We start from the raw sequence: 13,896 nt of genomic DNA, 5'->3' as shown, positions 1-13,896 counted from the left end.
TCTGTGTATGTGTGTGTTATATATATACATACATATTTTATATATATAAAAATAAATAATGTCGGGCTTGGGTTAGGCTCGGGCTGAGCCAAAATTGGCCTGAGGTGTCTGGCTTCGGGTTGGGCTGACCCAAAAAATGGAGCCCATGCCCGACCAAGGAGTCGGGTAGGGCCGAGCTCGGATCTAGGCCCGCGGACCAAATGATGACCCCTACTCTTGTGTTACGTCTTTATCATGGATATGAATGTTATCAGATTATTTTGTTGAAATTGTTAACAATTGTTATTATATATATATATATGTTTGGCTGTGTGTGTATATATATGCATACGTATCTATATTTTTAAAATTTTGGTACATGATAGTCGTAACAATAAAAAACATAATCTCACTTTTTTCTAGTTTGGTTCATTACGATAATAACAAACAAGGGTAATGGTATTACACCAATAATGTATAGTCGTAACAAACAAGAGTAATGAATACTTGGGTAAATTTTACCCTTCTTTACCAAACAAGGGTAACACTTATTCTCCATAATTATTATTACCCTTGTAACATTTACATGGGTAACAAATTATACTCCCAAATTCTACCCTCTTACCAAACGCACCCTGAATGATTTTATTTGCACACCATTAAAATACTAAGTTTATATCACTTAATCATACTTTATGTATTAGATTAAAAATGTTAAGTTTACACACATAAACAAAACCCACAACCCTTAATTGGTGACCCTTCTCTCTCTTTCTCGTATCTCCGCAGCTTTGCTTTAATTACATTCCCTAATCCTCCTCCATCTGTCCCTTCGCCCACACAGTCTAATTGGATTGATCCCCAAAGACAGGTGGCTTAACTCTTCTTCTATCACACACTCACACGGCTACTGTTCACCAATATATATCATACGGTACTGTTTATCAATAGGACCTTTTCCCACATTCCTCTCCGTTTCGTTAAACTTCACAGGGACAAACACCACAACAAGATGCTGTGTAAACAACAGCCATTGCCTTTCCACATCTATTCTATCAACCTTTCTTGGCCTAATAAAATTCGCCATAAAACTAAACAAAAACAACATACAAAACCAATATTTGAGAGAATTGGTTGGTAAACTTATGGGTGTGTTTGGAAATGATTTGGGTTTTTTGTTTTCAAAAACTGGTTTTAATAGTAGATTTTGAAAACAATTTTAAGAAATAAAACTGAAAACAAAATTCATTTGACAAACCATTTTGCATGGAGAAACAGGACAGAGGAAAGAAAAAACAGGAAAGAATTTTACAAAATATAAAAAAACAGTTTTAGTTTTTTGGGTTTTGAAAACCAAAATCAATTTTCAGTTTTACAACATAATTTATAAAAACACTCACCCAAACGAATTTTCAAAGCCAAAATAATTTTTGAAAACGGAAAACTGTTTGCAAACAGACCCTATAAGTTTCTAATTCAAAATGTAATATTTATTGTCAATAGAGGGTATATTTATCATTCCAAACATGAATATATATAGGTAAATAAAAAAAAATGGTGTAAACTCTCCAGATTTTAAGGTGTAAATAACATTTTTTTTCCACCTTTGTGGGTGAGTCCCGATTGTGTCCACTTGTTATTGAACACGTATTATGCCGATTCAAGCCCAAATTTCTCTGGAACAAGAAGCCCAACTCACTCTCCCGTCTATAAACGAACCACGTCAAGTGAGGAAGGTCTCATCCGTCTTTTTATTTACTGTATTTATTTTTAATTTTTTGTAAGAAGGGAGGTGGACGATCCCTCCATAAGCATATACGTGGCGAAATTTGGTACCTCGAAGGCAAACTCCGGACCGGAAAGGTTTGTTCAAGCAGATTTATTGATCTCTTCACGTCCGCTTCTCCAGAAACTTCGTCAGGCTATTTCCTATTTCAAGCATAAAAGGCCTTCGCAACTGCGAATTATTATAATCCTCAAATCTCTGCGAGATAGAGAGAGCCCAAGGGATCCGTAGCGCGTCAATTGGGTTCTAATAGTTTCGATTTCAGCGTTTTTGCGATCATCTGCTGTGGTACGTTATCGAACTTGATGTCGTCGGTGAGTTTTTCTTCTATTCATGAATATATATCTCGTACTTTTGGAAAACGAGAATAATTGTTCTGGCGTATGCGAGTTGTTCGAGTTTGGATCTTATAGTTCTTGAATGATGATAGTTTTTCTCTGATCATGAAATTGTTTAGGGTTTGAGGTTTTGATTCAGCGTGGTTTTTTTTTTTTTTTTTTGGTTATGTTTAGCAGATGGTTATTAATCAACGTGTTTTATGGCTAACGTACATAGGTTAGATACCCCAGTTATGTGTCTCTGCCTGTCAAATTTTGTTGGCATATTTTTTGATTCGGTAGTGCTGCTTGTTGCTTTTAAATTTGGAACTAATATTTTTGCCTAGTCTGTCGCTTCAGGTTTTCCATTAAGTTTTATTATTTTTGGAATCAGTTTGTTGTTTTTGGTTAGTTTGGGTCAAATCGATGTACAGGCTCGAAATTTTTGGTTTTAATTTAAGGCACGTTATTGGCTAGTGCGTCTCTTGCCAATCCTAGTTATTTATTTTTTATCTGGTTAGTGCTGATGCATTTTGTGTTTGATGTCGTCACAGATGTCATACTCTAGAAGGTCAAGGTAAGCCTTATTTGAGGATCATTTGTTGCTTTGGGGTTGGGGTGGAACCCTGCCCCCGCCTCAGTTTTTTTGTTTGTTATAATAATTTGTTCCCTGATTTCTGTGGTTCTCTAATTTTACAGGTATTCTCGATCTCCGTCTCCGTACAAGAGATACAGTAGGTCTGTGTCTAGGTCTTTGTCAAGAAGCCCATCAAGGTACTGTCGTCAAGATTACTGTTGTTGTGTTGTTGAATAACTATTTCTCTTATTGGCTTTCGGGATGCTCATGATACCCTGCTTTTGGGATCTGGTTTTGCTGACAGGAGCCCTTCATGTGATGTGGAAAATCCTGGTAATAATTTGTATGTGACAGGATTATCCCCTCGGATCACAAAGAGAGAACTTGAGAAGCATTTTGCAAGTGAAGGGAAGGTATAACTGAATGCGTTAAATTTTATATATCGAGAACTATCACATGACGGTTTGACTTTTAGATACGAAACTTTACTTTATCTGATTGAATTTTAGGTAGTGCCTTGTTCTGTTAGGTTTTCTTACTGTTTGAAGTTATCATTTTTAGGTGGTGGATGTTCATCTTGTTGTGGATCCATGGACTAGAGAATCTCGAGGATTTGGCTTTGTCACAATGGCCTCTGTTGAGGAGGCAAATCGCTGCATCAAGTATTTGGACCGCTCTGTTCTTGAAGGTCGCGTGATTATGGTGGAAAAGGTAATACTTCTGTCTTTTGGTTTTGTTGTGATGTTCAGCACTTATCTTGTGGGTACTCTGAGGTGCCCAAAGTTGTATAAGAATTGTGGATGGTTTGTTATTGTTCTTAGTTTGAAAGTTGTTTGCTCTTTCCCCCTTCAAGTTTCTGTGGCAACAGGTCAGCTGTGTGTAGCAGCTCTTCACCGAACTGCAAACATCAACTAAACAAACACGGCAACGAGTATCAGACTGTCAGGGGTGTATGCCCTGCATTTCTCTTACTTTAGCTGTTGCAACTTTTTGTTGTTTCTATTATTATATTCATACGAATCTTGTATGTTACAATTATTTTTTTATTTGTTTTAATATGTTTACGGAAGCAGGAGATCCTGTTTCACTTGTTTTTCTTATATTTTGTCCATTCTGTTCTCACGTATGTGAATGGTTGCAGGCTAGGAGGCGGAGAGGACGTACTCCTACACCTGGAAGGTACTTGGGACTAAAAACAGTTCGTGGTAAGATGATTGACCATGTTATTGCTGTCCTCCCATCAATTATATACGCAAGTTGATCAAATTTAGATTTCAATATTATCTTTGTACTTCTGTTGTAGTTCATCGCCGGTCCTCAAGCTCATCACCATATAGGAGGAGCCGGAGCCGGAGCCGGAGCCGTTCACCTCGCTATTTATCGGATCATAGTAGTAGGTCGCACTCTCCTTACTACAGTCGGCGCAGGTCATATTCCCCTTCTTGTAGTCGCAAATCGTACTCTCCTTATTACAGCCAGCGTAGGTCATATTCCCCTTATCATAGCCGCAGATCTTACTCTCCTTATTACAGCCCGCAGTGCAGATCCTACGCAAGATCTCGCTCTCCTTACTACAGCCGCTCGCCAGTTAGCAGGCGTGTTCATCGGTCATACTCGCCATATGACTCAAGGCATTATTCTCCGGAAGACCATTACTATAGAAGACGTTATCACTATGATTCAAGGAGCCCCACACCACCTCGGAGGCAGAGAAGCTCAAGGAGGAGCTACTCTAGCAGTGTCAGCCCCAGGCCAAAGAAGACTTCATGGCAGAGCTATGCACGAAGTGTTTCACCTAGATCAAGGAGGAGCTCGAGGAGGAGTTATTCTAGAAGCATTTCACCAGGACTGCAAAAGAGATATAGTGTAAGTGGCTCCAGAGGAGGTCCATCTAGGAGAAGTTACTCTCGGCGTAGTTACTCCAGGAGCTGCAGTGCTAGTTCTCGATCTGTGTCGAGGTCTGTTACTCCTAGGTCAGCTTCACCTTCATCATGAACCAATTTGGAAGAGTCTGCTTGTGTAGTTTCTTGGGCATAGTTAAATATCTAATAAGGGCTTTTGTAGTTTGTTAGGAGTGTGCTGTCTATGCCCTCTCTGGTAACCTTCATAAAAAATATTGCTATTGTTGCTTCTAATGGCTATCTGTTGGCGTACTCTGATGGTAAGATTTATTATTATTCGTATGTACCCTACTTTTTGCTCTCTGTCGTCGTGTTTCAGTTCACGGAATCATTGGGTGGTTGCCTTTGTGCGTTTTGCATTCTGTTATCCACAAGTGATGAGAGGTGTTAGTTCTTGCTCGCCCAATCTCTAGAGAGTCAGTGAAAGTGGTAGGTATGGATATTAAGCAGACCATATTTATTTAGCAGCGGTTGCGGATTGGAAAAGGAAAAAGCTATGAGTTTTCTTGATGACCTATTTAGTGGAACAGACTTTGGTGGCATAAGTTTTCCTGATTACCCACTGTGAAACAGAGAAGGGTCTGGTACTTGCTATGCCCTGCTTCCGTGCTTCGAATTCGTGATACTAAGGCGCTAAGATATGTGGCATGCGGGCGGCTCATTTTTAAATACCTCAGTTGGGTCTATGATGTACTCTCCAATCTCTAGTGTTTCCACGGTGTAAGGGAACAAAGATGTGCAAAGCTGTCAAAGGTGGATTTTCCAGGCAAATAGGCGACTTTCATGGTTTCATGAGTGGTGCAATATATGGGAACATAATAGAATGTGTGTACTCATAAAATAAGTGGAACAACAACCACCTGATACCCAAAGTTCCAATCACGAGTGGCTCAATTATGCAGAAATAAATTCAAGACCATCTCCATCTTCGATTCCAAATAATGTATACCTGTTTTTCTTGGCATCTAAAACTGGAAAGTCTGCAGAATGGTGAGAAGGGACTGGTCTTTCTCTCAAGTCTCTTCGGATTTTCCAGAGTACCTCTGCACATTTTTGCATAGAAGGTCTTGATTGTCTGGATGTTGCAAGGCATTGCTGAGCCAATTTGAGGACCTTCTCCATTGCCATTGTTGATGCTGGATTCCTCCGCAGCCTAGGATCCATTGCAATTATTGCATCTCCTTCTTTTAATCTTTGAATTGCCTGCGATACGGATTTAATAAGCTTAAGGAGTATAGTTTATTGAGTCGTGTAAAACAATATCGTAGCTGATGGAAAAGTCATAGTATCTCAATGATGCTCCCAAGTATCAATAATATTCCAAAATAAAACATGTACTGTTTCTTGGGAATAAAATGTTAAAACGACCGGGACAGGAAATTACGGACATACTTCGTGTTGAGAGGCCAGTCACCTAATATGCTCGTCTTTTTTTATTGATGTCGAACTTTCAGTGGTATAGAGGGCGAAATTGTTTACAACAAATAGGACAGGCCATGTGATGGCTTCCTGTGATGGATGTCCAAAACGCCATTCTCATAGGATCACACTATTGTTTCTAGAGAGTGGTAAGGTTCCACTTCATGTACGGACGCACAAAAAACACATAGGGCAGTAAGAATTTTTGCAGTAAATCAATTTGGTGGTCTTTTTTTTTTCGGAATTTTCAGAGAACTTACCCATTTTATGGTTACTCTCTCCCTTTGTGGTTTCTTATGCTCAATTGGGTGTCTCCCTGTCATCAGTTCAACAAGCAATACGCCAAAGGAGTACACATCACTCTTTTCAGTTAGTTGATACGTTCTAAGGTATTCAGGGTCCAAGTAGCCTGCTGTTCCTTTTACTTGAGTTGAGATATGAGTTGCACCAGGATCTTCTCCACTCAAACGAGCAAACCCAAAGTCCGCCACTTTGGCTCGAAGTTTCTCCGTGATGAGAACATTTGATGCTTTTATGTCTCTGTGGATCATTGGATTATCTGTCAACACCACAAGTGAGGTTTACGATCACAGAGTAAACAAATCCTCATATATCCTTGCCATTTTACCCATCTATGAACTGTTCTATAAATCAGAATCCATCATGTGTATAATCCTAGAACGCACATTGGCACTACTAACGATTGGAACTCATAGACATTGATTACAATTGGGAACACCTACGTACCAGAATACGTGTGAAGATAGGTAATTGCATGACCAACATCAATGGCAATGTCCAGGCGCTCTGCAATCTCAAGTCCACTTCCCTGAGTGCCTGCATCAGTACACTATTTTTAAGACAGCTCTTCATGGGCATTATATTGAACACCTAGCCTGTTGATATAGGCAATTCTAGTTATTCCTGTAAAGATATGATAAATGACCCATACATAAAAAATCTTGATCTGATGAAATTCAATTACAGGCTTTTCAGCAACTTTAGCATAATAATCTCACTGACAAATATCCAAGAACTGTCCTTCAAATCCACTACCATCAATTTTGTTAATAATTTGATAAATATCCATTGCTTCCCTTACCATCCAGATGCTCTCGAAGAGTTCCATTGCCAACATATTCAATCACAATCGCCCGTTCATCTCCATGCTCCATATATCCATATAATCTAACCAGATTTAGATGCTCAATCTTCGACAGAGTAAGTATTTCGTTCTGGAACTCCTGCGACGAATGCCTATCATACTTGTCCTGCCAATTCAAGCGTTATACAGTTGCCCAAACACTATTGCATTGTGAGTTGTCTTACTCAAAAATTTGTTATCGTAAGCAATCGGGGATACAAATTTAGTTCTGCATTGGCATGATTATATTACCTTTTTAGCACGCTTAATAGCAACAATGATTCCATTTCTAAGCCTCCCCTTATAGACTAATCCAAACCCACCTTCTCCAATCTTATTTGAGACAGAGAAATTATCAGTTGCCTTGAGAATTTCTTCATAGGAGAAACTGTCTGTTTCAATCAGTCCACTTGTAGTACCGGAGGAGCCGTACGAACCAAAGGATTTGAGTTGTGATGAACTCCTAGTGTTGCTTGTTGAAGCATAAGACAGAACTGCAAATAATAAGGAAATTCAGGGAGCCTTTTATTTTCTAGCACTTCATTTCAAGACGACTGTTACACAAAATTAGACCAAATGGAATTTATTTTCATTTCCAGAAATTGAAAAGACCCAAAAGTGGGTTTTCTGACCAAACACGTACGTTCTCTATGAAACCCTAATAAAATCAAATAAATGTAACAGATCTTCGTTGGACATAGTAATTCAATTCAATTAATGATATATAATACGAACTCTTCTGATAGGTACAAACTTACTTGAAATCCCTCCGCCTTGATTGTTATTTCTAGGTTTTGTAACGCTTGCAATGCTCCTAGAAGTTGGCTTTTCATGGCCAATAAGAAAAGCAGCAAGAACAACTTTTACTTTCTTGGCAGCAATCTTGATACATTTCAGAACAGAAAGAGTTCTGCTTTTGCGCTTGTTCTTGGATTGAGAGGAGGACATCGGAACCAGGAGCAACCTTCCAGCTGCGGAGGTTATGGTGTTTCTGCTATTGACCATCTCATTTGCTTTAGTTAATCAGATGTGTTGTTTCACGTTCCATCCTTTGCCAGACAAAGTCAAACACAAGCGCTCTTGGCGTTCGATTGGGGTAGGAGCCAATTGGATGCACCGGAAGTTTTATAAGTTAAATAACCCAAGTAATCAATCAAGCTTGATTGTTAATTTGTTATAGTTGACTATTCAATGTATAAGCCTTTAAAGCCCACTTCTACGAATGCCTCCAAAGCCCATGGATCTGCTAATGGACTTGCCTCTAAAGTAAAGCCCACTCGTAAGCAATTCTCTGAAGCCCATGGAATTGTTAATGGACTTGGGCTTCTGGGGACTTTGATGCAACCAAACTTATAATCATCAGAAAGTTCTATGGGTGGGGTTGACCCGAAATTTGGGCACAAACCCCAAAGAAGCAAATTGTCTTGTGCATTTGTCGCATCTTTGGACTACATATATGATATATTAACATGGGTCACACTCCAAAGCGAGACAAAACCCAATGTGATGTTGGGCTAATTTAATTTAGTTTAATGGGCTCTATTATCAATGTCTGTCGAAACATGTGAGGCATGAGCCTTCATGTACTACTACTATGTTCAAGAACTCAATCTATTGATTGATTGGGAGGGGGACAGACCATCATCACAAGGAAAATAAATAAAAACATTAAATTTAATAAATAGAGTAAACAAAATGAAATATAACATTTAAAACGAAGGGTCTCTGATCTTTTTTCTTTTTTTTTTGTTTTTTGGAAGTGTTTGAAGAATTTTGTTTTAGCTTCGATTTGTGAATAAAACCTAAAATAAAAAGGATTTATACTGAGTGGTGTAGGTCCTGTATACCACAGGGTTTCTTCTTGTGTTTCTATGATCTTTCGCATATTTTCTTCCAAGACCATTACTGCTGGCTCACTCTCATCTGTTACAGTTTCAGAGAAACGATAAACTTTGTGAAATGACCGGGCAAGCTTTTCTCTGGCTCCAGCGATGACTCTTCCCCAAAGTCACCGCCGCCTCTCCACCTGCCGCCGTCACGTAGCCGAACCTGTCACCGGCTTCTGCGCCTCTTGCCTCCGAGAACGCCTGGCTGGCATTGATTCCGATACCCACCATGAAACCCCTGCCTCCATCATCTCTTCCACCGACCTACGCCGCAGCAAATCGTACTCTGCAACCCGCGCTGGGAACCATGAGGGCTCCTCCGTTGCCGAGCCGCGCCGGAAATCATGCGACGTTGGATCGGGGAACACTCTCTCCGATCTCTTCAGCCTCGACGATAAACGAAGGAGATTTAGAGTGTCAAATTTAGCGGTTGAATTCAAAGAAATCGAGGAGAATGATGAAGAAATTAGGGTTTCTGAGGATATCAATCAAGTGGAAAATGCGAGGGCTTTAAATGAAGTCGATGTGCACGATGATTTTGAAGAGGACGGAGAGTCCAAGACCATGAAGGAATTTATAGATCTTGAATGGAACAGCAAGAACAAAAGAAAAGATTTTAGGGAAATCACTGGGCACTTTTTGGGTGTGGCTTCAATATTCAGCAAAAAAGTGAGGAAATGGAGGCAAAAGCAGAAGAGTAAACAGCAGCATAACCATGATAGTCTGGTAGAAGTTGAAAAGGCGAGTGTGAGTGTAAACCAGTTCAGAGAGACACGATCGGAAATTGGAGAGAATGGTTTTGGGAGGAGATCTTGCGATACTGACCCGAGATTCTCCCTTGATCTGGCACGAATATCGTTTGATGAGCCTAGGGCGTCCTGGGATGGGTGTTTGATCGGCAAAACATATCCTAGACTTACACCATTGGTCCCAGTTGAAGAGAAGGCGAATTTGAGCAGTGAAGGGGAGAAGAGCCCTGGTGGGACTGCGCAGACTAAAGACTACTATGAGGATTCGCTGAATCCACAGAGGCGGAGAAGGAGCTTTGATCATTCTGGAACGAGCAGGAGAGTGGGATTGGAAGAAGTTGCCATTGTCAATCCTGTGCCCAACGCTAAGATGTCACCTGAAACTGTGGGATTGTTTCATGGTGCTAAGTTGTTAGTTACAGAAAAAGAGTTGAGGGATTCGAATTGGTACTCTTTCCAAGATTATTGCACAGAGAGTGCCAAGACTGCTGTCCATGATGTTGGTTCTTGTGTTGGCGAAGATGGATTCAACCACAAGAAGCGGCGGAAGTGGCTTAATTTACGCAGCATTTGGGGTTTGATGCGTAGGAGTGAAAGTAAATGTGACCACGAAGCAAAGGGTGTTGAAGGAACTGTGGCTGATGAGTCATTAGCTGAGTCTTGGCAGAAGTTGAGGAGGGTGGCTAATGGAGAAGCAAATGAGTCTTTCAGTGATAAGCTTATGCGCAGCTATAGTGTAAGCACCAGAAACCTCTGTAAATTAGAGGGAACCGGGAGTAGTACAGAGACGAAAGACAAACAAGATGACCTCATACTTCAGCGAAACAGAAGTTCCAGGTACTCTCCTAACACTCTTGACAATGGTCTATTAAGGTTCTATTTAACACCATTGAGGGGTGCTGGAAGGAGCAAATCTGGTAACAGTAGTTTAAAGGACTTACAATCAATGGCAAGGGATGTGTTGTAAGGAACCAATAATTGTTCTTAAATGGGATACCATGCTGGGAGACATGTGCTTCTCTCCTTAATATGTAAGCTAAAATCACACATGTTGTTATGTTCTCTCTTGTAATAAAGCGCCATAGAAGTTGGCAATGTTTTAGCTTGTGCTGTTTATGTTTTGTGAATGAAATGAAATAGTGTGGCATCTCCTTCCAAGTCAAGGCTATACACAATTATTTGGTTCATTGGCCAAATATGGTTCTGCATAGGATCCCTTTAGAACCTCTGAAAAGTTGTTCATTGGCCCGTGTTGTCTGGACGGCGGACGCATATCTCAACTTCCCAGTAACCGGCTGCCAAAAACTGGAAATAAGTTATTGCGTTCCCAATATTCAAGGTCTTAACGAATAAGAGGGAGGAAATAGTGTTTCATACAAACATTTCATCGAACATTTAGCAGACCAGTACCTAAAACCATCAAAATACAAAACCGTCTACAACTTTAGAAAAAATTGAAATTTGTCTGCTGAGGAAAATTGGGGGATTTATGATTCTTAGACGATTTGGCTTCTTGATAACCTTTACGAACCATCTCGCCCGGACAGATCAATTCTGTACCCGGTTGATTTGAAGAGAAGAAGCAAATTCTGAGCATTTTAATGGCATTAGAACCCGTTAAATTATCTTAATTTTATGGGCTTTTTAGCTAAAGCCATAAATTAAGGGCCCTTTTCTCAACTCGGTGTAGGGCTTTAGCCCACAAGTTCCCTAAATTGGACTCTAATTCTCTGCAGGGTATATAATATATATTTTTTAATATCATAGCAGAGGTGCTCGATAATTCAAATTTTCATTTGGTTTTTCTCCATTTATCATATCTCTGAAGACTAGTACATCAATTGAATTGAACCCGCAAACGCAAAGAGCCCGTTGTTTTCAAATTGCTTAATGATTTAATATCCATATGGTAAAACTAGGTGGAGACAACCTTTCTTTAAGCAGGAAGAATCTATTCACAGTTGCTGAGAAACAATCAACGGAGAGCTCCCACTGCCTTCTTTTTATAACAAATAAGATTAATCAACTGAATATTTTTACATGATCTGATGAGTATAGTCCACTGCTGCCTTATCAAAGAAGCTAAGATTCTCAGTGTGATCAATGCTTATTTGCGTTTTCAAGGTGACGTTCTTCATTATTTTTGGATTGATCTGATTTGTCTTTTTGTTTTTTGTTTTTTTTTTTCCTGACAGTATCGGCTAAAGTTTTTTGGAAGGAAGGATCTGTTCCTTATCACCTATCCCTCTCCAACACAACTGTAATCCTGAAATGTTCATTATTTAATAAGAATCCAAGCCTCTTCATTAGTTTACTTGTCTTGCCAGCCATGAGCCCATGACAATGATATATATATATGGAAAAATTTATTATGCGTGTGAATATTATTATGAGAAAATTCCAAGCCAGTACCACTTTTGAAACTTTTGGACACTTAGGTCCAGTCCAAAAAACTTTATCTCTCTAAGGTACAACTAGTATGCTAATTACTTTCTTACCCTTATCTTCTTCCTCCCACAACAACTACACTTCTCTTCTCTTTCTCCCTCCTCTCTCTTTATTTTTGCCCGTTGGCATTCAACCTAAACTGAAACTCACATCAACACGTATATACTCCGACCTTCAACCACCACCAAAGCCGTCCTACACCACCACTATCGTTGGACTCCCCTCACTGAGAGGCACAATGCCCAACAAAATACGACCCAAAACAACAATCGGATATGGCTATTTAAAAACAGTAACATTGGTCGGCCAATGTTACTGTTTCAAAATAGAAACATTTGTCGGCTAATGTTACTATTTAAAAATAGTAACATTTGTCGGTCAATGTTACTATTTGGAAAAAACTTTATATCTGGCTAATTTCGAAGGTGGTTCGTCATACCACCATCGTCGTTGGACTCCCCTCATTGAAGCACACAATGCCCAACCATATACGGTCCAAAATGATCACCGGATATGTCCATTTTAAAACAGTAACATCGATCGACGAATATTACTGTTTTAAAACAATAACATTGGTCGGCTAATGTTATTGTTTTAAAAAAACTTAAAATCCGGCTGATTCCGACGGCGATTCGTCACAGCACCACCATTGTTGGACTCCCTTCATAGAGACGCACAATGCCTAGCCATATCTGGACCAAAACGACCACCAAAAAAAGAGATGAGAGAGAAAGAGAAAGATGTAGTAATAAGAGAGAGAGATGCAGTAGAGGGGAGAGAGAGAGATGTAGTAGGAGAGAGAAAGATGCAGTGATGAGAGAGATGCAGTAGAGAGAGAAGATCTAGTGAGATGAGGGAGAGATGTAGCATAGAGAAAGTAATAAGAAAGAGATCATATTAGATTTAAATCTCTTTGAAAAATGGACAAAAAAAGAATTAGATAAAATTTAAATGATTTAAATAATTATAAAAAATAAAAATGGACTTATGAGGGATAAGTTTTTGGAGTGGACTTAGATATCCAAGAGTTTTGAAAGTGATATTAATATGTCATTTTTCATATTATTAACTAGATCGAGAGATTCAAAATCTATGCTTCATTATATATTGTTAGGTTTAGGTTCCACCTTAATAAATTTAATTGCCAGAGAGACAGGGTCAGTTTTTTTTTCCTTCCTTTTCGCTAATTGGGGCAGCCGGCAGAGCAAAAGGCGTGATTAATTAGGGAAAAAAATACTATTAGGTTAGATAAAGGTTAGATGAGATGTTAGCTTTCTGGAAACAAATTTATCCACTAATGCCAGCCATGAAAACTATTTCTCAACTACAAAATTCTTGGTTACATTTTACATCAATCCCATATAATATACCTGTGTTATTGTCATCTACCAAATTAATAACCAAACCATGCACTTTCGTTTACACTTTCCAAGGGCTATAATACAGTGGAAATATTGATGTTCTCGATCCTTAAAAAAACAATAACACTAATACTAATAAGCCTTTTTACATATTAATGTATTGTTTTAGATATCTTACTCTTGGAAAAGGGAATCAATGCTCCATAATAAACAATGTTTAACACTTCATAGTTCATATATATATATATATATATATATATAACATCTAATGATTTATTTAATTTTTTTCTTAGAAGGGAATCCATAATGTTCATAAATTCTTCCTTCCT

At 39.0% G+C, this 13,896-nt stretch overlaps 3 protein-coding genes across 9 annotated transcripts; 2 read left to right on the top strand and 1 right to left on the bottom strand.

The window, feature by feature from the left end:
- Positions 1-1,783: 1,783 nt before the first annotated feature.
- LOC120001314 (serine/arginine-rich splicing factor SR45a) lies at positions 1,784-4,863 on the top strand. Of its 7 annotated transcripts, XM_038849570.1 has the most exons (8): positions 1,807-2,079; positions 2,637-2,659; positions 2,782-2,856; positions 2,964-3,072; positions 3,221-3,370; positions 3,801-3,864; positions 3,963-4,086; positions 4,192-4,863. In XM_038849570.1, exons 1-8 carry the CDS (start codon positions 2,071-2,073, stop codon positions 4,652-4,654), a joined length of 1,017 nt encoding a protein of 338 aa, XP_038705498.1. In that variant the 5' UTR covers positions 1,807-2,070; the 3' UTR covers positions 4,655-4,863. The 7 variants fall into 7 exon arrangements, 5 of the variants coding, with proteins under 5 accessions (XP_038705499.1, XP_038705500.1, XP_038705498.1 ...); XR_005468832.1 differs by lacking the exon at positions 4,192-4,863 and having other exon boundaries at positions 1,784-2,079; positions 3,221-3,609; positions 3,963-4,038; XR_005468833.1 differs by lacking the exons at positions 3,963-4,086; positions 4,192-4,863 and adding an exon at positions 3,513-3,609 and having other exon boundaries at positions 1,790-2,079; positions 3,801-3,850.
- Positions 4,864-5,318: 455 nt separating this feature from the next.
- LOC120001313 (calmodulin-binding receptor-like cytoplasmic kinase 1) lies at positions 5,319-8,225 on the bottom strand. Its single transcript, XM_038849567.1, has 6 exons — positions 7,882-8,225; positions 7,376-7,617; positions 7,082-7,250; positions 6,727-6,816; positions 6,240-6,538; positions 5,319-5,763 (listed from the first exon to the last, which is right to left on the bottom strand). The coding sequence occupies exons 1-6, from the start codon at positions 8,126-8,128 to the stop codon at positions 5,455-5,457; spliced, it is 1,356 nt and encodes a 451-aa protein (XP_038705495.1). The 5' UTR covers positions 8,129-8,225; the 3' UTR covers positions 5,319-5,454.
- Positions 8,226-8,949: 724 nt separating this feature from the next.
- LOC120001312 (protein OCTOPUS-like) lies at positions 8,950-10,921 on the top strand. Its single transcript, XM_038849566.1, has one exon. The coding sequence runs from the start codon at positions 9,115-9,117 to the stop codon at positions 10,723-10,725; it is 1,611 nt and encodes a 536-aa protein (XP_038705494.1). The 5' UTR covers positions 8,950-9,114; the 3' UTR covers positions 10,726-10,921.
- Positions 10,922-13,896: the final 2,975 nt, after the last annotated feature.

The sequence above is a fragment of the Tripterygium wilfordii genome, chromosome 7 (assembly GCF_013401445.1).
Source record: "Tripterygium wilfordii isolate XIE 37 chromosome 7, ASM1340144v1, whole genome shotgun sequence".
Lineage (NCBI taxonomy): Eukaryota > Viridiplantae > Streptophyta > Magnoliopsida > Celastrales > Celastraceae > Tripterygium > Tripterygium wilfordii.
Note: the sequence above shows the minus strand (reverse complement) of the source record. Positions and strands in the feature narration are given on the sequence as shown.

What these genes read in the sequence shown, in the direction of transcription:
- LOC120001314 (XM_038849568.1), top strand. An exon ending in TTGTCAAGAAGCCCATCAAG is followed by an intron (nt 2,857 to 2,963) that starts GTACTGTCGTCA and finishes TTTTGCTGACAG; the next exon opens with GAGCCCTTCATGTGATGTGG. An exon ending in GCGTGATTATGGTGGAAAAG is followed by an intron (nt 3,371 to 3,800) that starts GTAATACTTCTG and finishes GAATGGTTGCAG; the next exon opens with GCTAGGAGGCGGAGAGGACG.
- LOC120001313 (XM_038849567.1), bottom strand. Translation starts at nt 8,128, where the DNA reads ATGGTCAATAGCAGAAACACCATAACCTCCGCAGCTGGAAGGTTGCTC. An exon ending in TCTTCGAGAGCATCTGGATG is followed by an intron (nt 6,817 to 7,081) that starts GTAAGGGAAGCA and finishes GTACTGATGCAG; the next exon opens with GCACTCAGGGAAGTGGACTT. An exon ending in CTATCTTCACACGTATTCTG is followed by an intron (nt 6,539 to 6,726) that starts GTACGTAGGTGT and finishes TGGTGTTGACAG; the next exon opens with ATAATCCAATGATCCACAGA.
- LOC120001312 (XM_038849566.1), top strand. Translation starts at nt 9,115, where the DNA reads ATGACTCTTCCCCAAAGTCACCGCCGCCTCTCCACCTGCCGCCGTCAC.